The sequence below is a fragment of the Ramularia collo-cygni genome (genome assembly GCF_900074925.1).
Source record: "Ramularia collo-cygni strain URUG2 genome assembly, contig: RCC_scaffold16, whole genome shotgun sequence".
In the NCBI taxonomy this organism is placed as follows: Eukaryota; Fungi; Ascomycota; class Dothideomycetes; order Mycosphaerellales; family Mycosphaerellaceae; genus Ramularia; species Ramularia collo-cygni.
This window is the reverse complement of record NW_019716270.1, coordinates 507193-534942: the sequence shown is the minus strand read 5'-3', so window position 1 is coordinate 534942 and position 27750 is coordinate 507193. Positions and strand designations below refer to the sequence as shown.

The 27750-nt window shown below is 51.8% G+C and overlaps 10 protein-coding genes; 8 read left to right on the top strand and 2 right to left on the bottom strand.

Annotated features, from left to right (window-relative positions):
• Positions 1-2: 2 nt before the first annotated feature.
• On the top strand, positions 3-1805 carry RCC_09086 (uncharacterized protein; the record flags this gene model as incomplete). XM_023774328.1 has 3 exons in its annotated part: positions 3-278; positions 330-1213; positions 1268-1805. 3 exons carry the CDS (start codon positions 3-5, stop codon positions 1803-1805), a joined length of 1698 nt encoding a protein of 565 aa, XP_023630096.1.
• A 2734-nt stretch (positions 1806-4539) lies between these two features.
• On the top strand, positions 4540-5748 carry RCC_09085 (related to RLI and DUF367 domain protein; the record flags this gene model as incomplete). Its single annotated transcript, XM_023774327.1, has 1 exon — positions 4540-5748. The coding sequence occupies one exon, from the start codon at positions 4540-4542 to the stop codon at positions 5746-5748; it is 1209 nt and encodes a 402-aa protein (XP_023630095.1).
• A 2390-nt stretch (positions 5749-8138) lies between these two features.
• Positions 8139-8783, top strand: RCC_09084 (uncharacterized protein; the record flags this gene model as incomplete). Its single annotated transcript, XM_023774326.1, has 1 exon — positions 8139-8783. The coding sequence occupies one exon, from the start codon at positions 8139-8141 to the stop codon at positions 8781-8783; it is 645 nt and encodes a 214-aa protein (XP_023630094.1).
• Positions 8784-9290: 507 nt separating this feature from the next.
• Positions 9291-10040, top strand: RCC_09083 (uncharacterized protein; the record flags this gene model as incomplete). XM_023774325.1 has 2 exons in its annotated part: positions 9291-9323; positions 9378-10040. 2 exons carry the CDS (start codon positions 9291-9293, stop codon positions 10038-10040), a joined length of 696 nt encoding a protein of 231 aa, XP_023630093.1.
• Positions 10041-10527: 487 nt separating this feature from the next.
• Positions 10528-11331, top strand: RCC_09082 (uncharacterized protein; the record flags this gene model as incomplete). XM_023774324.1 has 2 exons in its annotated part: positions 10528-10557; positions 10612-11331. 2 exons carry the CDS (start codon positions 10528-10530, stop codon positions 11329-11331), a joined length of 750 nt encoding a protein of 249 aa, XP_023630092.1.
• A 950-nt stretch (positions 11332-12281) lies between these two features.
• RCC_09081 (related to tRNA (guanine(9)-N1)-methyltransferase) lies at positions 12282-13499 on the bottom strand (the record flags this gene model as incomplete). The annotated part of the gene is made up of 1 exon (XM_023774323.1): positions 12282-13499. The coding sequence occupies one exon, from the start codon at positions 13497-13499 to the stop codon at positions 12282-12284; it is 1218 nt and encodes a 405-aa protein (XP_023630091.1).
• Positions 13500-13731: 232 nt separating this feature from the next.
• RCC_09080 (probable CCT6-component of chaperonin-containing T-complex (zeta subunit)) lies at positions 13732-15421 on the top strand (the record flags this gene model as incomplete). XM_023774322.1 has 2 exons in its annotated part: positions 13732-15127; positions 15186-15421. 2 exons carry the CDS (start codon positions 13732-13734, stop codon positions 15419-15421), a joined length of 1632 nt encoding a protein of 543 aa, XP_023630090.1.
• Positions 15422-15724: 303 nt separating this feature from the next.
• RCC_09079 (probable nicotinate-nucleotide pyrophosphorylase (carboxylating)) lies at positions 15725-16681 on the bottom strand (the record flags this gene model as incomplete). The annotated part of the gene is made up of 1 exon (XM_023774321.1): positions 15725-16681. The coding sequence occupies one exon, from the start codon at positions 16679-16681 to the stop codon at positions 15725-15727; it is 957 nt and encodes a 318-aa protein (XP_023630089.1).
• Positions 16682-20487: 3806 nt separating this feature from the next.
• On the top strand, positions 20488-21631 carry RCC_09078 (probable phosphatidylinositol/phosphatidylcholine transfer protein SEC14; the record flags this gene model as incomplete). XM_023774320.1 has 3 exons in its annotated part: positions 20488-20723; positions 20776-21401; positions 21465-21631. 3 exons carry the CDS (start codon positions 20488-20490, stop codon positions 21629-21631), a joined length of 1029 nt encoding a protein of 342 aa, XP_023630088.1.
• A 463-nt stretch (positions 21632-22094) lies between these two features.
• RCC_09077 (uncharacterized protein) lies at positions 22095-27128 on the top strand (the record flags this gene model as incomplete). The annotated part of the gene is made up of 1 exon (XM_023774319.1): positions 22095-27128. The coding sequence occupies one exon, from the start codon at positions 22095-22097 to the stop codon at positions 27126-27128; it is 5034 nt and encodes a 1677-aa protein (XP_023630087.1).
• Positions 27129-27750: the final 622 nt, after the last annotated feature.

Here is a 27750-nt window from a genome sequence, read left to right as displayed (position 1 = left end):
GCATGAATTCAGAAATACCGTGGGAACGAAGCCAGCTGCTCAACCATCTACGAGAGTCGGATGGCGACATCGTCGTCAGACTTACCCCGAGTCCCTCGGAATGGCTGGTCTTAGATCGCAAGGAGCTCGCCAAGGGCTCACCGATGCTAATCAGCCTTCTCAATCCACTATGGGGTATCACTCCTACATCCATGCCCCATCCCGTAACCGGGATTCAATCCGACATGTGGGTTCTCTCGCTTGTCTGGGACGGCGTGACCTTCAATCTTTCCCAAAGGGCAAGTCTTTGAGAGTTGAAACCCTCGCGACACTTGCTGACGATCACTCAGAACGGCGACCAGCCCTTGCCGGCATTCTCATCTCCTTCTAGTCCAATGACTCCAAAGTACTCCATTAGTAGATACACCTTACCACGGGACTCTCTCTACGATGGCGTACACCCTGGAATCCTAGCAGCTCATGATCTTTTCGTAATGTTTGCCCTCCTTTACGACTTGCCTGTGGCTTTGGAGCACCTGCCTCTGCGGCCGCAAACCGATCCAAGGGACATCGTCAGACTGGGGATCGRGCGCCTCGCCAGTATTATTACATACACAGACTACTACTGTGCCGTTACCTTGTTGAGCAGTCGTCAGCTCGTACTCAAAGACCTCCTCTTCCAATACTTGATGTACCACACAAAGGATGTGTTCAAGTACGGCACTACCAGTCCATGGGTAGAGTTGCTCGGTCTGAGCAGAGACCTACAGTTCCCCGAGCTGTACATCTTCGTCCTCTTGGAGTTAGGCAACGGCGACCTTGATCCCACGGAGTTGGACGACCTCGCCAGCGTCCTGGGTCTTGATTCCGCCGATCAAGCGGCAGAGCTGATGAGAAAGGTGCAAACCGAGTACATGGCTGAACATCGCGATCAAATGGGAATGGTCGTGCATATTCCGTTGATGGGCCTTCCAACCTACAAAGTCGACCCTCCAATGCAAATCAGTCATGCGGACCGGGTCTCCCACAATGCTCACATCATAGCCGGCAGCATCTGGGAGGCTCACATGCGTGATTGGGCCTTCTGGCGGGGCTTGTTCTGGCGCGACGGCCAGTATAGCCTTTCCGGCGAACAAAGCCAATGGAAGCAGCGTTTCCCACGCTACGGTTTGTTCCAGTATGGGGACCATTCCATCCGTGGACCTCTCACCGTGCCGGGCTTGCAGCATAAATAGTGAGTGCATCCCCTCTCCCAACATCATGACAGAATTAACAAAGCATCTTCCAGCGTCCCGAAACACGCCCCCGACTCAGACTTTGAACTAGGTGACCGTGAGTACCCCGACGCCTGGCTCGCATCGTATATATTCTTCATCTCGCGCCTTCGCCCCGCCATTCTCGCAAACAACAAACCCGGTCTCTCCGTCTTCGGCACCATCTTCGACCCGCGTATCGTTGAAACATGTATAGATCTCGCCTATCAAAAGGAAGCTTCTTATATGATACATGGCCAATTGGGTGTCACAGCCTACCTCGACAAAAGTGATGTGATCCGCAGGGAGTTTGTGGCAAAAGTCCAAAGTCTTTTGACTTGGTATGTGGATGAAGCGGCGGCGATATTCAAGACTTCCCTGAAGCCTAAAGAAGGGTCGTCGTGGGATTTGTCTTTTACTGGGRATAATTTCACATGGGCGGAGGACACCCCTGGTGTGGATGTCAGGGATGATAAGTACGAATTGCAGAAGAAATTGGATGATGAGGAGGCGGGGTSGGTTAGTGGGAATGGGGCTGTGAACCCTGGGATCGCTTGGGAGCTTCCTGTTTAGTCCTGTGGTCCTGTGGGTGAGAGTGGAGGAAGAGAAAGGTGGTCGCGGTGATAATGGCGGAGGAGGTGTGTATCACGGGGCCATGTTTGTCTGCACACCATTTCCTCGCGGGCACCTAACTTATGCAGTTTCATAACCTCAATTTGAATCCTTCTTACAGCTTACAGGGAGGTCTTCTGGAAAGTTATCCACGCAGCCAACGACATCTCCAATCTACGATTCCCATCCTCCAGAAGTAAATGTATCAAACAGCGATTCACTTGATCAATTCTTRGCAAACATTCTTATCAAATTTAAAGTTTTCCATCTCGAAGCTAGACCCGGCTAGTCGAGCTTCCGTGTACACAATCCGCCGATCTCCATCTCTTTTGCGCCGAGCACCGCAAGCAAGCACATCACCCCATCATCATCATCACCAGGACAGCAAACATCACGACTTCATATCCTTGCCTCATCCCCACCATGCGCATCCCATAGCAAAAAGAAGCAGCAACATAGCCAAAAGCAATCCCGAAAAAAACAAACAATAATGAAACTCTGCTCAAACCGTCCCGAAGGCTTCGTATGTCCCATTCCCCCATCCCATCATCTTCGAGCAGTAAGAACTAACATAGCGAAAAAAAGGGCCCACATTCCACTCTCCACCCACACCTCCCAACTTCATGTTTCCAAGACATAATAGTCCAACCTCTCGTCTCCTGGATTTTCCTCCTCTTAGTCCTCTTCCTCCTACTCCCCCTCCTATTCCTCGGTCGGCGAAATACAGGAAAGACTAGTGATTTCTCCCATGTCGCTGAAACAGAAACTGCAAAGCACGGGCACCTACTATCAAAACGGAAGAAGATTTTGAGAAATGTCTATCGAGGATTCTATTATTTCCTCATTTTAGCACTAATCGCCATGCTTTCCCTAGAAATCGCCAGATTAGTAGATGCGGAATTAGGGATTGGGTTATTACCATTTCTATATCCTGCCTTTGTAATTGCGGCGGCGGGGCGAGCAGTGGTGGATTTCCAGTACATGAAGACTTMGAGGAGATATGTGGTGGCTGTCAAGGGGGTTAATGTGTTGTTTTGGATCATGTTGACTGCGGTGTTTGCGATTAAAGTTGGGGCGTATGCGATTGAGGGGTTGGGGAGTAGGGATGATGTGCTGCCGGTTGATCGGTATAGAGTTGTGGATGAGGTTACGGATGTGGCTGTTATGGTTGGGTTGGCGTTGATTTTGGGGGTTATGGAGATTTTTTGGTGAGGAGTGGGGAGGAGCGGGGAGGGTGGTGAGGGTATGTACTGGTTGGGTTCGTCTATGGCGAATGTGCGGACTCAGTGGTTTGATTGATGGCTTATGGGAGGTCCTCTACGGGACATAGAACTGGAGAGAACTCGATCCCCTATCGCTKATCTTGCCGCGAATTCTATAAGAATCAAAATCTCACTTCCCATAGCTATGTGTGGTGTTCCCCAAACAGATTTGYCAGTGTAATACTTTAACCTCCCGACACTTTCTCCATCATCCAGTGAGTAAGACAGCCTCATCTCCCTCCTCTATACCAGCCAACAATTCCGATTCATTTCTTTGTGTATGTTCCGGACAGCCATTGTTTGCTTTGTCTATGTTCATGCGGAGACTTCGAGGGTAGATTGTTAGAAAAATGTTTGGATTGGTTTCGTTGCTCTACTATTAGGGGAGTAGAACAGAAGGAAGTAGGAGCAACATTTGACCATTCTTCTAGAGATGATGTCAGAGCATCGGCCTGTCTTTCAGAGCATCCTGAGTGCATTCAGATCGTAGCAAAATGATTAGTCTTGTTCGATACCATGTATGTTTAAGACATCTAGAACCGCCCCTCCATTCTAACAAGCATAACAGAATGACCTACTGCCATTTCTTTACKACGACAACTTTCCTCACCAGAGATGATAGCGCTGCCGTTGACTGCAAGACGTCGAATCTTGCGAGGGATTCCYGGCGATGTTGTCCTATTCAATGTTCGAGATCCTATAGGCTCCATTTTAACTCTAGATACAAGGGTATTCTCGTGAATAGCAATGGCTAACATCACATCGCTGTGTCCGGTAACAATGTGCTCGTTTGTCCGATCTATGGTATCCCAGATCTTGATTGATGGAGTCTCGGGAGCTTGAGATCTTGAGATCAATGTTGCCTGGCCATGTAGAATAAGAGCCGTTGCTGTTATTTCATATGCTTGGTATCATCCTTCTCGAGTATCAGAAACTTTGAGATATGAATCAAAAGAAAGTCGACAAGTATACTCAATCTTTCAACCCAACCTTTCGATCCAACATGACTGACAACCAACAACAAGGTGCTCATCTGTGGTCACCAGACATGAAGCTGGCGACTTAGCAACAGTTTGAAGTTGTGGGGTTCTTGTTGGAACTGGGTTGCTGTATCCATCTCTTTGGGCATTTGGTCGTTGTTAAAGAGAGCAGCAGAGACGACCCACATAGCGCGCGCATTGCACTCCCGCACTACATTGTAAAGCACAGGGACAGCCTGGAAATGAGGTGCTTTTGATGATGATTTCTCATTGGCGAGATGAAATATTGGCATGTGAAGAAGGAACAGGTGAGGGTGACCAAATCGGAGCTAGATCGGCGTCACGCCGGAGTGCGGTCCGCTCCCGCCACCAAGAACATGACGTCCTCTTCAACTTTCTCTCATTGCTTTGACACTGCCTTCACTCGATTGACAACACGCCACCCAAGACAACATGCGTCACAAGAAAGACTTTGCCAATCGTGGCCGCAAAGGCAAACATATTCCATCGGACCGCGAAGATTTCGCCGGCAAACGTCCTCCTTACAAGGCCGCAGCGTGGGATCTCAACCACTGCGATGCAAAACGCTGTTCAGGAAAACGTCTGATGCGAATGGGTTTGATGCGTGAGTTGCACGTTGGACAGAAGCATAGCGGGATTGTCGTCTCGCCCAAGGCCAAGACGATCATTTCACCGGCCGATCGTGATATTCTCGAGCAATATGGTGCGGCAGTGGTGGAAGCCAGCTGGAATCGGATCGAGGAGGTGCCGTGGACCAAGATTGGTGGGCCAAACGGACGCTTACTGCCCTACCTTATTGCTGCGAACCAGACGAACTATGGCAAACCGTGGCGGTTGAACTGTGTGGAAGCATTGGCGGCATGCTTCGCGATTTGCGGGCATTTGGAATGGGCGGAGGATATCTTGAGTGGCTTCTCTTACGGGCCGAGCTTTTTGGACATCAATGAGGAGGTTCTGGCGAGGTATGCGGCTTGTAAGGATGAAGAGGAAGTCAAGGAGGCAGAGAAGGTGTGGTTGGAGAAGATTGAGAATGAATGGAAGGAAGATCGAGAGGCGCGGGAGGACAACAAGGACGATGCTTGGAGAGGTGGCAACATGAATCGAAGGCAGCCTAAGATGAGGAAGGATAAAGATGACGAGGATGAAGATGAAGATGAAGAGGGTAGCGACGATGACAGCGATGCCAGCAGTATGGGTGGMATCCAACTCGGTGGACCGAAACCTGGCGACCTTCCTCCTAATTCAGACGATGAAGCGGAAGATGACGACCAGGATCCATACGGTATGCCGCCCGATGACGATGACGAGGAAGAAATGGCCGAGCTGCGCCGCCGTGTACTCGCCAGCAAGCCCTTTGTCAACCCATCAAAACGTCCCGAAGAGGAACGTCAGGCGCCGGAGAAGATTCAGCGTCCGTCAGCTCCTGACGTGAATCCACAGCTTCCCGAGGATTCCGACGCTGAATCTGGTTCTGACATCGGAGGCGAAGATGAAGACTTTGATAACATCATGAACGCCGCACCGATTACTGATCGCGCAGGCATCACGGCGGCACAGCGGAAGCGAGCGATGGAGAAGGAGGGAAAGCTGAGTGCGACTTTTAGTCGGGCTGTCATTGATGCCGGGCGGAGACCACCGTAGATGTATGGCTATGCTCATGTCAGTAGTATGGGAATATGATCTTTTCTCGAATCTATGCGAAGCAGTTTCCCGGTCAGTGTGATAAGTGGTATCCTCAGGTGGAGACCAACAATAAGCCGTGAATTGCCGTCTCACATCCTACCGCAAATGGCCAGCGAACGGCCACAAACAGTTCATCGAGAGGTACACCAATGAGTCTTTCGCACATCGGGATGAACGACAAGCTGACCTCCATACTCCAACTATAAGCGACTCCACATGAAAACGCTTCTGTAAAGATCGATTCGCAGCAAATCTATCGCCAACTACAGCATTGCAACATACCACCAACAAATCTCTTCCTTGTGCTCCAGTAAAACAAAAAAGACAATCTCCAATATGCTGACCGCCGGATTCAAACAAGCATCCACCCAATTCTGGTCATGTCCTACGACTAGCGCAGCATGTTAACCGAAAGCCTCCCGAAGATAGCTGAAGCCCACCAAAGGGCTGCGGGTGTGTCTTAACCGTTGGACCAGTTCAGCCTAGAGAAAGGCGAGTTGTGGGTGTCAATATACCCTCTGATGTGGTAGAGGAGGGTGATTGCCGATTAGAGTTCCGGTGGAAGGAGCGTAGTCAGGTACAGGATAAGCGTGACTAGAAGAGAAGGTACATGGATGTCATAATAGAGCAGTTGAATATGCTCGAGTATGACTTTGAAGTCGGGTCTTGGCTTTGTCACATGCTTCGAGGTTTGAATTTTTTGTGACTTGGCGGGGTATAGATGCTTTTGCTTACTCAGGATGCTACTTACAGGTAGGTACTTTTGGTCAGCTCGCGCGCTTGTACCTTCTTCTGATATACATCGACATTTGCAATTCATCGCGCGGCATTGCTACCAGTACAATCGCCGATCCCACTGCTATGGCCGATGACAGCAGTATGGCTATCGTTACGACGGTCGAGAAGATCAAGAAATGCCAGCTCCTCGAGTTGCCTCTCGAGTTGCGCACGATGATATACTCGCATGCTCTTATATATCACGATACCATTAGGCTGTGGACCGTCATCGGCGAACCCGACCATCCACGATGCGAGTACTATGACCAATACAGGCTAGGCCTCTCACCAAATCTCCTCGCAACTTGTGCGCAGATAAAGCGGAAAGCTACACCAATTCTATACGGATCGAACCGCATCTCCTTCTCCGCCGGCGGCCATGCTGGCCCCTCCTTGCCCGTCTTTATCGCGACTACACACGCGTCTGTCCAATACCTTCGCGACATCGAACTCGATGACAAACGGTTCAAGAAAGCAATCAAAGCGAACCTTGTTCTTCTAAGAAAAGTTGGAGTCAAGCTTTCTAAGCTATCCATTCGAATTAACATATGGGGAGCCTTGGGACCGCATCAGATGGCCGACTTACTTCGTCCCCTGATCCGTGCACTCGACAAGCAGTGGAAGGCAGATACGACGAGAAATACGACAGATACCCTCGATAGGTTGCGCTTTGTTCCCTATTGGGTGCACGAGAGAGAGTTCGCAAGAGAGGACGCAGAGCAATACACCATCATAGTCCGTGACTCTCTTCGYACAATGCTGAAGAAGTGACGAAGGAGCGCGCGAAATATGATGGGGAGCGACACCAAGCATCTTGTTGGCGAGATGTACGGGAACAGAATTGCAAGTGATGCGGGCGTGGTCAGACTCCAAGAACGAGATGACTAGTGCTTCACGGTTCATTTTCCGGAGGAAGGGRAATGAGTGATCGTTCATTGAATGGGGTTTATCTATCCGTGGCTAGAAGTCGAGCTATAGCATAACGGCCAGACTCTACACGAGCATCATCGGGAAAGGGGAGACTTCCCTTGCTGCAGCATATTTGGCACTTTCGTATCCAAGCTTTCACGATTCTCATTCAGTCTCTCTACGTGAAGGAAATTTGACGCTCATTAATTACTCCCGTATACTTGTCAATGGATACACCACTAACCGGAAGATTCCATTGGAATGTATGGGATCCAGATCCTGGGGCTGTGAAGTCTAAGTTCCCTCGCACTGATCTCGAGACTAATCTTTCGACAAAGCCTCTGTGTATAAAGGTACTTAACGGAGACCTTTCCAAGGAGCTCACCTCGTTGGGACTCGGAGAATCTCATATCGATAGCTCTGGGAGATCATGAGGTGAGTTTAATCGTAGAAATGACGTGTCCCGTGGATATCCGGGCTGTCATACGTTGCTGTTTCAAAATAGTGGATGTCGCTGAACTCTGATGATCGCCATTTTTAGCTTCCCTTGCTCTGTCACATGCAAATCCTGCGCTTGGCTTRGTCACATCAAACTCCAAGACTCCGATCGCTTCCCTCCAACCTCCGGACTTTTCAACAACAACATCAACATCGAACAAAACATGGCTTCTGTATGCGCGCTCGCTCCACAGGCCGACAGCCACTTCCGCTTTCTTGATCTCTCGCCCGAACTCAGAAACCAGATCTACAGATATTGCCTCACTGATTCCGAGGTCCTCGCGGTCAGAAGCGGTGCTTCTCTCAATCCACCCCAACGACGCTGGTACATTCTGAGAGCACCTCCACTCACTCAACCCGTCCTCTCTACAAATCTTCTCGCCACTTGCAAGAAGATTCATGACGAAGCGACCCCAATCCTCTACGGCTCCAACACCTTCGAGGTGGACAGCTACGAGACTGGCCACCCACTCTTCGTCTCATGGACCGAGACTATTGCCGCTTCCATTTCTCTCGTCCGCAATGTGCGAGTCGGCGGTATTACCAATCGAAGCGTCGCGGTGGAGAATCTACGCGGCTTGCACGCTGCAACATCATTACAGAGTCTGGTTGTCCTTGGAGACTTTAGGCTGACCTTTTGTACCGCTAGTACGATCGCTAAAGCTTTGCTGCCGCTTATGCTTCGTCTGCATCGATGTCGTAAGGATACCGGTCTGAAGGGCGCGTTTGATGTTCTTGATCTTAGTTTGCTGCCTGAGGCGGTTGTGGAGAAGGTCATGGCTATTCTCAAGCAGCGTTTGAAGTGTTGATTGATTATCGTCTGGGGTTCTTGGGCTTGAATGCTAGAGCAAAGATGGGTCTTGAAGTATCGGAGGGCGGTCTCGACGCGCGCGCGGTCGGTGAGAAGGCTGTGTCTGTGCATCATTGCCGCGGTGGGTGAGCAGGTTGTGTGTGCATCATTGCAGAGAGAGAGTTGCTACTCAGGATCGGAGCATAGCGTAATTGTGATATAGATGTGCGGCGCCTCGACATTCGAGTAGTGGCCCTCGATTGTTCGTCGTGGTAGGGCTGAGGGTCTCTTCATCGCGGCGTTTTTGGGAACGATGCTATCGAGGAGTTCGGTTTTGAAATGAATTTCACGATTATTTGACGATTCTTTCTTCTCGCTAGGCTGACACTCATGTGAATGAGCCTTCATGACCCGTGATTACGTACGCTTTGGATTTCTTTCGCTTCACATCTACCGTATCTGCTGCTGCTGCCACTTCCATCCTCGGAACAACAACATCCACCACACCTGGCGACACAACGGCGCGATGAAGAACAAGAAGAAGATGAAGACGAAGACCGTGAGTCGCGCTCATTGTATCTCACTAGGGAGTATGACRCTGACGGCACTGCAGGCAGACAATGTGGCGCCTTCCCAAGAGGAGTCCGCAAAGATAGGCGTCGGCTTCCTGGATCTCTCCGCGGAACTGCGCAACTGTATCTATGATCTCTGCCTCACCATCCCAACGGAGGTGATTATAACACCCAGCACATACCATAACTCCCAGTGGGACGACGGATGGAGTTTCTCTGCCGACTCGACGTCTTTTCGCGCACGCGCAGAAAAGCACCTTCTCTCGCCTAATCTGCTCGCATCTTGCAAGGTCATTCACAACGAAGCGACAGCAATCCWCTACGGCTCAAACAAATTCAAGCTCTCCAAATTCTACGGTCATGGGGGGCTTCCACCCTGGGCGGAGACTATTGGCGATTCTGTGAAGCTCCTTCGCATCGTCCACGTTGAAGGGGCCGCGAACAAAGCCGTTCTCTGTGGTGTATTCAAGAGCCTCAAATCGGCGAGTGCCTTGGAGACTTTGACTGTCGACAGTTGGTGCAGGAACAACCTCACCATGCCACACACTATGGCAAACGGCCTGTACCCTTTGCTACTGCACCTCCATCGGAATCGAAAGTCGACGGATAAAAAGGCGGCTCTCGATGTACTGGAACTCTATTGGGTGGACGAACCGTTTGCGACGGCAGTGCGTGATGCTCTCAAGGCCAGGTTGAAGTGCTGATTCTCCTCTGTGGGTCATTCGCTGCTCAAAGTACCAGGGAAGACTTGACGCATCGATGGGCATATTGAGCACGGGCGGTTGATTGCAAAGGATTGTATCTGGAGAACATTGTTCACAGACCACTGCTCTCAAAGGCGAGAAGTTCAGCAAGATCATGTATCCAGCAGCGGCGTCTCTCGGGAAGTGTTCTGTAGCATCACCAAGTCCATGCCCTCCTCTGGTGGCAATCGCGGGAGATTTTGCAGGTACCTCAGATAACTTGTATCCAAACTCCAAATACTTCCGATGACTGTACTTCTCGACATGTCGAACTCAAATCGTATAAACTTGCATCTGACCACAAGTCCATGTTTTGTGCATTGAGGTTAGTCCAAGGCAGCACCTTCATTCACTTGACATGCCACCTTCCCCGCGGTCACTTACCTTCCAACTTCGTCCTCCAACTTCTCAACCACAACATCCACCTCTCACATCATCGATCACCACGATGAAGAACAAGAAGAAGTTGAAGCAGTCCGTGAGTTATGAGCGCTGAATCGCTGCGAGGAAGATGATGCTGACTACAGAACAGGCGCGCGACGTGGTGCCACCTGAGGAGCCGTCCGAGGAAGTCAACAAGCCTTTGGGCTTCATGGATCTCTCGGCCGAGCTGAGAAATACCATCTACGAGCTCTGTCTCACGAGTACCAAGAAGATTATCATCCACAGAAGTACGAGGTCTCAGGCGCCCATGGGATGGCTTGGTCGGTATGGCATGCTAGGCAATGTCGGCCAGACGGATCTCTACTTCTCCAACACGCTGCTCTGCCCGAATCTTCTGGCCACCTGCAAGTCTATTCACGAAGAAGCGACGCCGGTACTCTATGGCTCAAACCAGTTCGTTTTACGTCCAGATGACAGTGGCCATGCAGAGCGACTGAGGCCTTTCACCCTGTGTATTGGCAGCTCCGTAAAGCACATCCGGAACATCGAGATCACCCGTGCTGCCAACAAACGGACCATTRCCAGCATTCTAAAGTCTCTCGAGGTAGCAAAGTCGCTACGAACGCTCAAGGCTGACTTCAGAGACAACTTCTTCATTGCACGCACCATGGCTGCCGCACTCTATCCGCTCATACTCCAGATTCATCAAAGCCGCAAAGACACCGATCAGCCAGCCGCGCTCGATATGCTCGAGTTCCCACCATCGTATATTGGGGATATAGGGACCTGGGGAGACATGAGCCCAGTAAAGGGCATCCTTGAAAAGAGACTCATCAGATTCGACAAGTCTTCCGCCAAGAAGAAATGAGCAGAGTTGTTTGACGTCGTAAAAAGTGAAACATGCAAAAAAGTGAGCAAGATCTCCACCGCCTGGCAGCTTGCCGCTGGCACTGACACATAGCAGTGACCAAAATGCATCAAGATGAGGCAGACAGTGTTATGAAAAGGGCAGAGCATCATGGCACAGCATCCAAGCTCACCCGGAATTGTTTTGCCATTAACATCGCATGACCTCGACTAGCACAATCGAGTCTGAAGCAGCAACGAGCATCAAGGTCAACGGCGAAGGATTTCTCAAGCGAGGTGATGAAGCAGGAACACCGTATAGGCAGTAGTAGCAGACAGCGATACGTGAAACCTCGTCTCATCACAAATGTCTCCTCTCCCAGTCTTGAGCGTAACCGTAACTTTGTCGTGTCTTCCCCCACCCACTACCCCAGACCTCTCACTACCCCAGACCTATCAATTCAAAGACCATGAGTTGGACATGCTATCCTGGCGAATTGACCCGGCAAATGCCCAAGAGGAGAAAGAATGAGACATTCCAGATGGACTATTCTGGCGAGAAACTTCAAATCTGCCGCGAACTCATTTCATATCCCGGCATACAAATTCCCATAGTACAGACAGAATGCATTTCATGACTGCTCCTGCTGATGACTGAACTCGTGGTCCGGAAATAGGATGATGCCTGGAGACTTTAGTGTCGTGCATGGTTCCAATTTGAGGAGTCAAATCGAGATTTTCCTTGCTGTTTTGAGACATGCACGAAGCGTTTGGAGCCGATAGGGTACTCCTCGGTCTGCAGGTAACGGGGTTTGATAGTAGCCGGTTCTGGTGAGAGCATGTGTGTCGTACCACCGCGAACGTCATTGGGTATTCCAGAACTGCAGCATATATCCTGCAATAACTTTCACGGAGATTCCCATCTCGAGGCCTTTCCCGCCCACATCTCATCTTATCCCATCCCATCCCACTCTAACCATCATCCTCATCATCATCCCCATGCCCACCCTTCAACGTCCCTCCCTTGCGCTTAGGAATGACCTTCACGAAACTTTCGCCCCAATCCCCACACTCCAACCACCTGACCATAATCTCATTGACATGATTCGTAGCCAGCACCTTCCTGGAACTCATATCCATAAACTTCCCAATCGGCAACCTCATAGTCTTGACCCCAGCTTCCTTGGCTCTCTTATAACAAATGCCCTTTTCCCGATTCTTATCCACCAAGCCGCCGATGATATACGTACTATAAGGCTTCAATTCCGTGAGATCCTCCTCGCCTTCGGAACTCAAATAGACAATCTCTCCAGCAGCTTTGAGAACTTCTTGATCTTCATCAGCATACTTGGCAAAACTGCCCACCATCCAATTTTCCTTGGAATCTCCCATCCAGCTTTTCGCCATCTCAGCAACTTCCTTGAAATTCTCCGAAAAGGTGCGGAAGGGTTTCCATAATTTATACACGCCTTCCAAAACTCCATCATACCTCTCCTTCAACACGCCACCGAAACTCGACAGCACCAAGTGTGCTCGAAAGGCGGAATTTTTGTTATCGGAATAACATCGCGTGATTTGACTGCTCAAGGACACTCGTTCACCATCGCGCATCAAATCGTCAAAATTACAATCAATGAGGAATGTTATGGGAAGTTGACGCGGACGAGGTTGATTCGCCCTCTCGCTTTCTTTCTTCGCGAGCACTTCCGGAGGCAGAGCGGCTTTCTCAGCTCGGAGACGTTCGCGTTTGGCTTTTTGTTGTTCTTTTCGGAGGACTTTGCGCTCTTCACGGCCAGCTTCCCATTCGAGTTTTTTGCGCAGTTTTTTCTGTTGGTTTTTGGAGAGGGAGGGGTCGATTTCGAATTTGGATGGTGTTGGCTTGGTGGTTTGTGAGTTGTCTTTGTCTTTGGAGGGTTGGTTGGGATCCTCATTTTCGTTGGAATCTGAGGGTCTGTTGGAGGCTTCATTCTCTGTGGCCTCGGATGTGGGTTTTTGGGTTCCTTCTACAGCGCCTTGGCTTGTGGCAATTTCCTGCTCCGGGATTGTAGACTCTACAGATGTTTCTTCTGGCTGAGCAGCAGTGTCGGTGGGTGATTTCGCTTCTGATTCTGGCTGCTGAATTGATGAAGACTCATTCTCACTCTCGTGCTCCAGCTTTCGCATTTTACTTGGTCGCTCTTCGAATTCCATGTTGCTGATGTTTGGATGTTTGGTTGATATTTCACGTCTTGACTGCAACAATTTGAAGATGTCAAGTGCTCAGGTGAGGTTGATCAAATTTGAGAAGCTTGTCATGACTACGGCGGCCTAAATCTCCAATATTTTGCATTTGCGCGGGCAAACGCGACCTCAGTTGAAGTTGAAGTACCTAGCTGGAAAGAAAGGCGAGATTTGCTGCATCCATCACCCCTCCACAACCACAATGTCGGCCGCACAACTCCWCAACCCCAAAGCCGAGTCCCGTCGTCGCGGTGAGGCCCTCAAAGTCAACATTGCGGCGGGAGAAGGGCTGAGAGATGTCCTCTCCTCCAACCTGGGCCCGACGGGAACGCTCAAGATGCTGGTCGATGGCGCCGGAGGAATCAAACTCACCAAAGACGGCAGCGTGTTGCTCAAGGAAATGCAGATCCAGAACCCCACGGCCGTCATGATTGCCCGGGCAGCGACGGCGCAGGACGAAATCTGCGGAGATGGAACGACGAGCGTCGTCATGTTGGTGGGAGAATTGCTCAAGCAGGCCGATCGCTACATCAGTGAGGGATTGCATCCACGAGTCATCACCGACGGCTACGAGGTGGCCAAGAACGAGACATTGCGCTTCCTCGACGACTTCAAACTGCCGCGCGAGGTCGACCGGGAGCTGCTCTTGTCCGTCGCTCGCACTTCCCTCTCCACCAAAATCAACGCCACGCTCGCCGAACAGCTCACTCCGGACATTGTCGACGCCGTGCTGGCGATCTACCAGGCACCCGCCAAGCCCGACCTGCACATGGTGGAAATCATGACCATGCAGCACCGCACCGCCGCCGACACCCAGCTCATCCGTGGCTTGGCTCTCGACCACGGCGCTCGACACCCGGACATGGCCAAGGATGTCAAGAACGCATACATCCTCACCCTCAACGTCAGTCTCGAGTATGAGAAGAGCGAGATCAACAGTGGATTCTACTACTCCAGCGCCGAGCAGAGGGATAAACTGGTCGAGAGTGAGCGGAGATTCGTCGATGACAAGCTGCGCAAGATTGTCGAGTTGAAGAAGGAGGTGTGTGGGGATGATCCGTCCAAGGGCTTCGTCATCATCAACCAAAAGGGCATCGATCCTCTCTCTCTGGATGTCTTGGTTAAGAACGGCATCTTCGCCCTGAGGAGAGCAAAGAGAAGGAACATGGAGCGACTACAACTCATCTGCGGCGGCACTTCCCAAAACTCCGCCGACGACCTCACACCGGATGTCTTGGGCTGGGCCGGACACGTCTACGAGCACCAACTCGGCGAGGAAAAGTACACATTCATCGAGGAGGTCAAGGATCCCAAGAGCGTGACTCTCCTAATCAAGGGACCCAACGCACACACCATTACTCAAATCAAAGACGCCGTGAGAGATGGTCTTCGATCGGTCTACAACATGATCGTGGATGGAAGTGTGGTACCCGGAGGTGGAGCTTTTCAAATCGCCTGCGCGAGAAGACTGAATTCAGATGATTTCCGCAAGCAAGTCAAGGGCAAGGCCAAGTGGGGAGTTTCCGCTTTCGCCGACGCTTTGCTGGTGATTCCCAAGACGCTGGCGGCGAACAGTGGGCATGATATTCAGGATTGCAGTACGTTGCCCCTTTGACTCTTCCCAAAAAAATCGGATGCTAATGTGAATGAATGTAGTCGCGACCCTTCAAGACGAACACGCAGAAGGACATATCGCAGGTCTAGATCTCACGCTGGGCGAACCCATGGATCCCGTGCAGCAGGGTGTGTATGATAGTTTCCGGGTGTTGAGGAACAGTATCGCCAGTTCGACGGGGATTGCGAGCAATCTGCTGTTGTGTGATGAGATGCTCAAGGCGAGACAGATGGGTAGGAGTGGACCTCCGGGTGGTGGTGGTGGAGAGGAGGAGTGAGCGTGTGTGGATTGATGGTGGTGGTGGAACTGATTGCTGTGGACTTGTATGCTGCTAGAGAAGGTGGTAGAAGTGCTGCGATCGATTGCGGAGCAGCAGGGTTATGAAAGAACGGTAGATGTGTGTTGAGATACCATGAAAATTCTCCCAAAAGACCATGACAGGATATCCCATATTGACATCTTTCAGGCGAACCTGTGATATTAGGCATATAACATTCTCATGAACCCTCCCTCAGTAAGAGAAGAGTAACAACTTTGCAAAAGTGAATGAATGAAGGTGTTTTCCTACCTACCGATCAATTTACACATCAGCCGTCTCGCCATTCCCAAGCTTGCCCTTGGTGTCCTTGGGTATGACCTTTAGGGAGAAATCCACATGCTTGACACCCTGGTGTATGCTGGACGAACTGATGATGTCCACATCATCACACACGTAATTCGCCACATTGTCCTCGGTCAAACCTCCGGAAACCTCAATCAACGCTCGGGCATGGACACCACGTCCCCAACGATCCTTGAGATTCTTCGACGCAATGCGAACTTGATCCGGAGTGAAATTGTCCAGCATGACCACATCCGCACCGGCTTTGATCGCCGTCTCCGCTTCCTCCTCCGTCTGACATTCCACCTCGACTTTGATGGCGAATCCTCCCGAGGCTTTGGCTGCGGCTACAGCGGTGGGTATCGAGCCTCCACAGGCCCAGACATGGTTATCCTTGAGCATGGTCATGGTGCTCAGATCCTGTCGGTGAGGATCACAACCACCGACCAACATGCCATATTTCTCCACCAGTCTGAAGCCCGGCGTCGTCTTCCTCGTGCCTGCTAGAGTATTCTTGTACCCCGCATTCCGGAGGAGAGAGAGTAGGAAATGTGACTTTGTCGCAATGCCTGAGCATCTTGATAGCAAGTTCAAAGCTACTCGCTCCCCCAATAAGAGACATCTCACTGGCCCTTTTACAGTCGCGACATGCTGTTTTCCGTCTGAAGATACTCCTACTTCGTCTCCTTCTTTKACGTGCCATTCGACGGTGCAGTCCAGCTGTTTGAAGACTTCATCGAAGAAGGGGATGCCGGCGACGATTCCTTTGCTTTTTGCTAGAAGTCGTGCTTCTGCGGGACTGTCTCCGACTACGAATCCGCCGTAGTCGAAACTGGGTGTGTCTTCTTCAAGCCAGAGACTTATGCTTCTTTTCCAGGATGGTGGGAGGAGATGTGCGGGGTTGCCGTGGATTGGTGCGCCTTCGGTGATTGGCATTGTTGTCGTTGGGGTTTGTTGTGAGGTGTGGTGTTTCAATGCAAGTTTAAATTGAGGAGTTGTGTCAATCTTTGAAGAAGGTAGAAGAGAAGAGGCGTGAGTTATTTGTCTGTTCAATCATGCATATCGTGACGTGAAAGATGAACGTCGATGGCCACGGCCGACATCGCTCTTGCACGTGGCAGCGTACCGGGACATCCCCGGGCCGTGCACTTTCATTCACACACTCACTTCACTTCCATGGACCACCTCTCACTTCCTCGAGGAGCAACGATAGCCGATTCGGAGCGGGCGTTCTGTATCGCTGACCCTTATGATGGCGGTCCCTTCCTCACATTCCCCCAGCGAAGCCGCTTCAATGATCTCTACCAGAAGCTGACAGCAACCCACGGCTGGCAAGCATCAACATGGCACTTCACCACTGCCGAGTCTAGAGAGCTTGAAATATTCCTTCAAACCTGGCTCTTCTTTGGCTTGCTACACGAAATCTTTGGTGCAGAAGCTTCAGCGAGCAAGTTCATCGATAGCAGATTCTACATCACGACAGCAAGGCTGGGAAATATAGTTGATGAGTGGACCTCAAAACATCACGTCTTGAAGAATCAGGACAGCGTTCGACTTTGTGAACATCTCACAGAATGTCTCGTAACAACTTGGAAGACCAGCTTGAAAATCCATCGTCTAGCGAAAATATCAAGCACCATCCTCCACTCCATTGCGGCTTTGTGCGAGACGCTGGAGGATGTTGTGCTGGGAACTCTTGCTTCTGGCACGGCCCGCTCGATGAACATGACATGGGGTTGGTTTCACAACTTCAATGCCATCCAAAAGGTGATGGTGAAGAATGGTTGGTGTCCTGTTGATGCGGCGAAATGGCATACAGCAGCGAATACATTTCAAGGAATTTACTATCTCAGTAAGATGAAGGTCCCCGCGATGAAAGATCATAGTCGATGTCTCGGGACGGTGTGTATCGCGAACCAATGTGAAGATCTCAATCTCGCTTCGAAACATGCTCCCGACTGTCTCCACGGATGCCATACATTGAGCGTCGACGAATCGAAACTAACAGCAATACTGGGCAAAGGAGAAGTCGCCATTCTCGACATCACCCTACAATCCAACTCATCAACCCCAACAATCTCCGTAATCCCCGCCAACAAAAAAGAAAAGCACTACGTCGCCATCTCACACGTCTGGGCAGATGGTCTAGGAAACCCCACTGCCAACTCCCTCCCCAGCTGCCAAATCTCTCGCATAGCCAAAATGGTACAACATCTCCAAAACACCAGTACGCCTCCAACTTCCACTACAAATCCCACCAAACTCTACATATGGCTAGACACCCTCTGCTGCCCCGTGAAAAGCCTCTCGCATCGCGCCCAATGCCTCGTCCTAATGCCTCAAATCTACCGCGAAGCCACACACGTTCTAGTCCTCGACGCCCAAATCCACTGCTACTCCAGCTTGGAAATCGACAGTCTAGAAATTGTTGCGAGACTTCTCTTTTCCGTCTGGTCGACGCGATTGTGGACTTTGCAAGAAGGGATTCTGGCTCGAAGAGGAGGGTTGTGGATTCAGCTGCGCGATCGGGCTGTGAATGCAGAAATTCTAGGCGAGGAGCTTATTCGAAGATATGGGAGGAATTTTCTGGATGGACATTTGACGCTCGTGTTGTCTTCTTCTCTGGCGAGGTTGAGGCGGTTTGTGGATGTGGGGAGATCGGGATTCAGTGCTGCGAATTTGGTGGAGTTGAGGATGGCGGTGAGGAATAGGGAGGTTTCTGTCAAGGCTGATGAGGCGTTGTGTCTTGCTACTTGTATGGGGTTTGAGCAGAGGGAGATTGTGTTGGCAGCGGCTGGGGGAGAGGGGATGGAGGGGTTTTGGAAGGGTATGAGGGAGTCTGGGAGGGAGATTCCGAGGGGTGTGGTTTTCTTTTATGGGGAGAGGTTGGAAGGGCCTGGATACCGGTGGGCGCCGAGTTCATTGCTTGGGGGTGTGGTGTTTCATAGGCTGTCTCTTCCGCATCGGATGGAGGATGTGGCAGTCATCAAGGACATTGGGTTGGAGGTTCTGTTCTCGGGATATGAGATTATGGTTCCTAAATTGACCCGCCGGAATGAATGGGATGAGGTTTTGGAGGGCTTGGAATCTGAGGTCCCGATCAGGCACTCTTCTAGTCGGTGGTATCGCATCGCAATCGGTTGTAATGTCCCGGGACCCTGGATGTCCCTCTCGGTGATTGAGATCTTAAGACGGAACGAGGGCAAGAATGTTATACTCACAGATCCTGCTTTGGAGGATCTCTCGTTCGTGGTTGGAGAAGGAGAAGGGAATGAGTCAAGCCAAGCGGTCTCTGGGTCCATCAAACTCATTACTAGCGATGGGATCTGTCTCTCCGTAGAAACGACGGTTGTAGTGGGATTGGTAAGTGAGGAGGATGCTTTCATGTACGAGATAGCTTGGAGGATTGCCCGAAACACAACATTACAGAGGGCTAAGAATGGCCTCTTGAGAGAACCTAGAGAGCATTCGGCTCTGCCGGGTCATCCGCAGCTTTCACGACTTTCCAACTCGATACTTCAGGAGCTTCTAGCAGTAGCTGAATCTGCTCTGAAAGAGAATGCAGCTTTGGAACAAGGTTCACGGAGCCATCACACGTCGCCACGCGATTACCTCGCCGAGTGTCTCTTATGGTTCATGGCAGGATGGTATGGAGAGATTCAGCAGACATGGCCTGGATCCCAGCGATGGTTTATGGACTAGTTTGATCATTTGCCTTTTTTGGCAGCTGGTTCATTCACTTGATGCACGAAGAGATTTTGACTTTGTAGCTAACTGCTGGTACCTCTTGAGCTTTCTCGTCACTCCTGCGTCTCCAACAAATACATCTCACGCAAACAACACTATACACCACATCAAGTGGGTGCCCCCAAAACGGCCCGTCACCGCCACCGCCATCATGCAGCAACCTCCCAAGTCCTGCGACCACGGTAAAGGCAACGCGCAGAAAGCCATTCTGCCAAAAGAACATGACTCTGTAGAAAGCGTCGAGGAGACCTTCTCTCGAAAAGTTGAGGAAGGTGATGAACAACCCTTCAAGAACTTCGTGAAAGATGAGGTGCATACTCTCCCCTTTGAGCTCATCCATAGCGATGAGAACGAGAACGAAGAAGAAGAAGAGGGTAGCGAGGAAGGGGAGATTGTGGAGAAAGGAGCGTCGAAACGGAAGCGGGAGGATGAGGATGAGGAGATGAAGAGTGTGAAGCGTGCTAGGAGGAAGGCTTTGTGGGAGGGATTCGGAGAGGAAGGTGAGTTTTCTTTGAGAAGTGGGAGGCTGTATGATTCCGAGGAGTGGGTTGGAAAGGATTGGTGATGAAAGAGAGTGGGAGAGTGGGAGAGGACATGAATGGATTACCTGCTGCAGTTAGCACCGTCCTAGTTCACAAACCGCGACATGGACGTGAATGAACCTTCTCTGTCACATCCTGGAGCGTGGCACCTCATATACACTTCGCATCATGAAATGTTGAGGCGTTCGCTTAACTTCCATCCTCTGCCAATGCATTGTGCACGCATGGAGACCTCCCGCTCAGCGTAAACGTCATGCGGCTATACCCGACCAGTTTCGATCGACGAGCACGACCCCTAAAAACAACTGCCCGCGAATTGCCCACCTCTAGTGTCAACAACTAAACGGAAACACTGCCGGAGCAACTCTACTCACCGCCGCAACAACACCACGTCGCCCTCTACATCGAAGTCATCCCGCTGTTACTGTAGTCCATCTACAACAGCTGCCCATCATGGCTACGAACCCTACAATGGAGCTCGATCCAAAGTACGACAACTACGACTTCCCCACAACCGCACCCACTCCACAGCCAGGCCACCCGGGCCACACGACAAAGGAGCAAGATGCTGCCGTCTTCCAACTTCGCTCTCTGCTCGAGCAGGCTGGATACACCACGAGACTAGACACCATTCTCCTGCTGAGATACCTGCGAGCTCGGAAGTTTGACGTGGAACTCGCCAAGCAGATGTGAGGACAAACCTCCGGGAGCTGCATGCTGTGATACTGACATACCATTCAGGTGGATTGACAGCGAGAAGTGGCGATCGGAGTTTGGAGGCGGTGTGGATGAGATGGTCAAGACTTTTGACTACACTGAGAAGCCTCAAGTCTTTGCGTACTACCCGCAATTCTACCACAAGACGGACAAGGACGGTCGCCCGCTCTACGTTGAGAAGTTGGGCAAAATCGACCTCACAAAGCTTCGGACCGTCACCACCGACGAGAGAATGTTGCAGAACTTGGTTGTGGAATACGAGAAACTCGCCGACCCACGTCTGCCAGCCTGCTCGCGTAAATCCGGCTATCTCCTCGAGACTTGCTGCACCATCTTCGACGCCAAGGGTGTAGGTCTTAGCAACTTTGGTCAAGTCTCTGGCTACCTTCAGCGCGCCTCGGGCATCAGCCAGAACCACTACCCGGAGCGACTCGGCAAGCTATACATCATCAACGCGCCATGGGGATTCAGCAGCATCTTCGCACTGGTGAAGCGCTTCTTGGACCCGGTCACCGTTGCCAAGATCCACGTTCTGGGTAGCGGATACCAAAAGGAACTGCTCTCCCAGGTGCCAAAGGAGAATCTTCCCGTCGAGTTTGGAGGCGAGTGCAACTGCCCTGGAGGGTGTGAGCTGAGTGATGACGGTCCATGTAAGTTGAGTCGGTGATGCGTTATCTTTCACGACAAGGCTAATCTAGTATCGATTGCTACAGGGAGGGATCCTCAGTGGGCTAAGCCAGCCAAGTGGGAGCTTGAGAAGGATGGCCAGAGCATTCCTGCCACTGAGAGCCACATCGGCGAGGGAACCCCAGCTGCTACTGGCACTACGACCGCTCCAGCTCCAGCACCTGCCGGAGAAACGGTCCCGGCACCACAGTAAATGTAGCAAGTCGAAGCATAACGAATGGCATGGGTGGCGCGAATTTGTCAAAAAGCATTACACACGAAAAGTAGAAGAAGGAAGGAAAAATGCGCACTGTGTGAGGAGACAACGTGTTGATATCCCTCGTCTAGCCAACCAGACTTGTTGGAGCGCGATGTATCAACTTTCTCGTCTGTAGTTTGTTCCGGTCGTGCCTGCTTTAAGTCGGCCACGCCTTCTCATACTAAAAAAAGATATAGGAAGCACGAACGGACGAGATTGACGACGCTGCCATCAATTACTCTTCCACCTTCTCCTTCTCTAAAATAGAGTGTTTGTCTCTCATCAGCACCAGCACAAGCACCACCAACATTACTCGCCAGGTCTCTGGCACTTCTTGCTCATTTGGATAGCGAGCGAGTCTTGGTCCATCGCTCACTTTGACTTTCACTCACAACCACACGCCACTTCAGGCGGCACAATGCCTTCCACCGATACGGTGTCAAACGTCAGCGGACGGAACAGTAGAGCAAGCAATGTCTCCGCCAACACAGGAGCTTCTCGATCGCTTCGCTCTCCGCCTCCTCCACACGACTCTTGGACCACTGCAGGCGTTCTCAGCATGTTAAAGACTTCTACTGATACCGGGGATATTGGTGCACTCTCATTCAACAGCTCTCGCCTGCCCACCTTGCCACGAAATGCGCACACGAAGCGAGGGCACGTCAAGAGGCCCTCAACATCAGCACCACCTCAGCAGGGCACAGGCGTCTCTTCCAACCACAGCTATGCTCCATCTCAGAACTCACGCATCAGTTCCCAGTGGGATGCGTCATCGGCCCATCGACGCGGTTCCCTCGCGAGTATGCAAAGCAATCCACCTTCCATCCCGCCAGTTCACCTTAGCGGCAAGCCGCCTCTAGGGACGATGCCTCCTACTCCAGACACCCGCAGAGACAGTCGCTCGTACTCCATGACATCTGCCCTTCCTGGCCAGACCTTGCCGAGACACCAGTCTGCGACCAGCTTGAAGAGCCAGGGACATGAGCCACGACATGGTCCGCGCATGGCTGCTGGTGTACCTATGCCTCCCGGGATGGCGGAGAGCCGTCCAACCTTTGTCTACCCCACGAGGCTGAAGCGTCCAGGATATCGGTCGCCCTCCCCAGCGCTGAGCGATACTTATGCTGGCCACGTTCCGCCGCCTGGAGCGTACCCAATTGGCAGAGGAATGCCTGCGCCGCGTGGTCCACCTTCGGGAGCATACAATGGCTACACTGCCAACTATCCCATGGAATACACCCAAGACCCACGTCATCTGAATGTGCGCCCTCCACCGCGCACCGCAAACAGCTCGCCAAACAATGTGGTCTTTGAATCCAATCAGTACAACTACCGTGCAGGTCCGCCGAGGCAAGTTCCCTGTCTTGGTATGCCGCAACAGATGCCACAACCGGCAATGCATCACGGAATGCCACCCATGCCTGTCCCTCAACAATCTCAACAAGCATCTAGGGCACAGTATGGCCCTCAATACGCCGGAAGACCTGGCTACGCTCACTTTCCACCCATGCAGTATCCGGGTCAACGTGGACCACCTCCCAATCCGCAGGTAGCTCCCATGGCACATCAGATGTTTCACAACGCTGCACGCATGGCTCGCCATCTCCCACACCGTACTGACACGCCAATGACCGATCTGAGTCCTCCTTCGTCCGATCCACCCTCTTCTGGCTCTGCGCCAACATCCAGCAACCCGCCAACTCCAAAGAATCATACCAGCATTCGGGTGGCTGTCGATCCAGCTCTAATCGACCCGGCCTTGATGGACTTGCAAAGCTCTTCAAGCGAGCCTGTATTGCCGGCCAAGTACTTTGAGTATGCCGATGGTCCACTCGATGAGCAGGAAATGGAGGTTCTTCACCCGTCTGTGCCACCCTCCGGATTCGTACAACGGGTCAAAGCAATGCTTGAGTCAAAGGCAATGGTGGAGTCCGCCGCTGAGAACGACTTGAATTCCCATGAAGCCCTCTTACACAATCACCAGCTGATGCATAGATACACGATGGAGCACGACCAAGACGAGGTTTCCGAGCTCCAGGAGTTTCACGAAATGGCCGCCAACGAGACTCCTCGCTTCACTGTTGTCGAAGAGTTTGAGGCGCCGGTCGAGCTTCCAGCCTCACCGGTGAAGGTGCCTGAGCTCGAGGCCAATGAGGTTGCATCTCCGCCATCTACACAGCGCATCACAAGAGATATGATTAGAGCCGAACTGGGACCCTCCAGTGCCGACAACACTTTACAGAAATCACCTTCTGTAGACTCAGCTCCCAGCTTGATAACTCGTCAGGAACAGCATGAGAAAGCTCAAGACAACCCAGTCCCTTCTCCTGATGATCTCGACCACCAGGCAGATTTTGACTCCAGAAAGTCGTCACCACAGCCAGTAGAAAGCCTACATCAGAACAACACAGCCGAGAACGAGACCGTTACGACAGACAATGTATCGATTCCATCCGAAATTGACTATGCATTAYGTTTCTGTGCTCCAGTGGAGAGCACCATGTACGAAAACGAGACGCAGTCAAAAGATCCATTTGCTCTGGATGCGGATACCATCACCGTTCAGCAACAGCAGCAGCAAGTCAAGGAGACCAGTCTGCAGGTGGAGAGTCATCAAGAACTTCGAGACCCGCCGTCACCAGAGCTTGTGCGAGAGCCACGCTCCAAAGCATTCTCCATCGCACCCGTCAGTCCTCTTCGATCTGATGAAGTTGTCAAGAGGTCTTCGGCTGTCAGCCCTCTACATACCTACACAATGGGTATCGATGAGACGATGGATATTGGCTCTCAGGAAATGACAATGACGACCAACGCGGAAGAATCGGGTGAGACTGGACTCTACACAGAAGACTCGCTGCCGCCTCCGACCCCTCGAACTCCCAAGACATACTCCAAATCTGTGGAGCTCAACTCAAACGTGAATGGTCCCGATCATGTCACCACCAACACGAATCGCTTCTCTTTGCCAGGCGATCTCAGCATCATGGGTGATACCACGACTTGCAGCGCCTCTGAAATGGTCACCGATATGGCTGTCCGCTTTTCTYTCCCAGGAACTACAATCACAGTTGGCAAACCACAGATCGTGGATGTCTCGGCAGGTTCGACTCCAGACAAGCTGAGGTTCGATTTTGGCCTACCACTGCATACTTTGCAGAGTGCCGAACCACGCAAACGCACGTCGTCTGTCACCTTTGCGGACGAGGTTGCTCCCTTGAATTTCCAAAAGAAGCAGGAGCCATTACATCTACAGAAAATTCCCGAGTCGTCAGCTATCAAGGCCAAGTCCATCATTCGCAAGCCGTCGCCCCGCGAAGACCTGACAGAGTCGAGCCGAACAACGTCCCGCGACAGCACTACAGATCTGCGATTCAATAGCAACAATGCCATTTTCATGTCGAAAGGATTCGGTAGCCGGCACTTGCCTGGTCTCAAGGAGGAGTCTATCGAGGACATGAGCATCTCCAGCCGGAAACGTTCCTCTGAGATTGCATCTTTCCCACTGCCGGCCCGTATCGCTGCGGTCAAGGCCATGCAAGAGAAGCGGCTTCAGGAGACTGCCGACAAGAACAAAGCTCGTCGCCAGGCTCTTCAGTACAATAGATCACTCGCTGATAGCAGAGACCTACCATCTTTGAACTTCAGCCGTATGGACCTCATTGACAAGTTGAATCAAGCTCTGGACCTGCGGACCACAAAGTCGCTGGACGTTATGCGTCGCCGCGATTTCTCGGGAATACATTGTCCCTCACCCCAGCGACCTCTCAGTACGGAGCCTCTGCGTGATCGCTACACGAGCTTCTTCAGCAAGCCGAACGAGTTCAGCTTCTTTGACGAGACGGACGACAGTGACGGCGAAGATCAAGTGATCGAACGTGATAACAAGCATGATCCTGAAAGGCTGGATAACCCAGACACCGAGATGGCGCTTGTTCCTGTTTTGCAGATTCAGGAGCAGACTGAGATTGAAGGCGTCGAGCCTGGCAAGAGGCCACTTTCACCAGAGGACTTTCTCAGCGTCGCTAGTCAGGTCAATCGGCTTTCAATACCTTCCGTGAATGGTCTCTCCGAACGATTGTCTGAGCTCATTCCAGGTCTGAAGAACCTCAACAGCTTGCAGCTTGACAATGTCCTTTCCAACGAGGACGACGACAATGCTCATGCTGTTCATGGCAGAGAGCTTGCGAGACCCGACACCGTCTTGACAAACCGCACTTCGGCTGGCTTCCGAACTCTCGCAGAACGAGCGGAAGAGATTGTGAAGAACGGAACTCACGACTCGATTATTGCAGCCATGAGGGCTTTGAGTTTGAACATGAACAAGGAGTTGCCAGCTCTTCCCGGATCTGCGTCGGTTGACATGCTGGCTGGTATTTCCACTGCTCCTGATGTGAAGACTTGCTATCTGAGCGGTTCCGTTTCGGTTCCTACAGATCTTCATAAGGATCCGACACGTCCCGTGTCGGCCCTACTCAGGGCAAAGACGCCAACTACAGAGGATGAGGTTCGGCGAATGCTCCCGTCTGGGCTCAATCCAATCGCACGCAATGCCAGACGCTCGATGATTCTGTCACACCCAACCAGCAGACCCTGGAATCTGGATAAGAACTACCCATGGTCTGGAGACGAGGTCGAGATCGATCTCTCGGTGCCTGACGAGGCGCATATCCGCGCATCTTCCACCAAGGAGGTTGTGCTCAAACGTGGTACTCGGTCTCTGGATCTGACTAGTCGAGGGGAGGCAACCGAAAGCTCTCAAGGCATCGACGTTGGCGATCTTGTTGACACCCGGCTTGATTCAACGGCATCTCTTACTACGCTACAGCTTACCAGCATCACACCGCAGCATTTACGCATTCCATCGAAGCGTTCCATCATTGGGTCTATCTCGAAGAAGTTTGGGCTGTCTGCTCGGTCTGGAGCTGAAGAGGACGCCACACTCAAGACTCTTCAATCGCGCTCTCCAATTGCACGAGTCTCGTCTGCCGACCACCACTCCCATCGAGCCGGCGACCGCTACCCGACCAGTGGCCTGACTCCACCTGCGAACTTCAACATCGACGAGGTACGCTCTTTCTTCTCCGACAACAGCTCAGAGTACGAGCGAACACCTTCTTTCCGCAAGCGACTGACACACTTCAAGGGCGCCAAAACCAAGTCCGCCCGCTTGGGAGCGCCGCGAGGTCACTCCATCGACATCGGCAACACGACGTACGATGCCGGCTCCATGGCCGAAGCCCGACTCGGCACCAACACTTCTGCCAACACTTACGACGGGGTCGGCATGAGTAAGACGGAATTCCACATCAAGCGCTTCGGTGAGAAGCTTCGTCATTTGTTCGCCAAGGGCGGCGAGCTCATTCGCACCATCAGCACCAAGTCGAGAGGGCGTGGACGGATGGATCACAATCAGGWTGAGTGGCTGGCGGATTCGCTGTATTCCGGTGTGTGAAGCCCCTCCGTTCTGTGAGTGGCCCGCTGGGGATCGTGGAAAGATGGCAAGTTGATTGCTAACGTGTGCTGGTGCTGCAGGCAGTCTACAACCAGTTTATGTGTGAAGTGTAGTGGACATGTTATGGTACATTTGCTGGGCCAAGGAGAGTGTTGTCGATGTTAGCAGGGTTAATGATCTTGATTGCATGTTCATCGCTGTAGATATGATATGTATCCCGATACCTCGAGTCTTGTTTGTTAGTCGCTGTTGCTGTGAGCTTTCATGTCCATTAATCGTTCRGCGGTGCCGTCCAAGATGGCTCCCTATCGCTCGGGCGTCGCTTAAGCGATGTGCTCCGGGATCATCCTGCGTGAGCGGCGACTTCTCCTGTCGCACGACTCAAGCGCAGGCATTGGCTACACAGACTGCCCTCCCAAAAGAAGCACCTTACAGACCGTACAACTTCGCCCCTACAAGACTCACCACCGCTTTCTAGCCACATGTCTACTCTTGGCCAGCGGCGTGCCGTTACATGCAAGACCGCGGAAGTTGATAGTTTCGGCCTAGAACAAGTGAAGGCAGATAAACTTTGTTCGGAGCCTGAGCCGTGGGCTGAGACCCCTGCCGTGGTGCTAGCGCG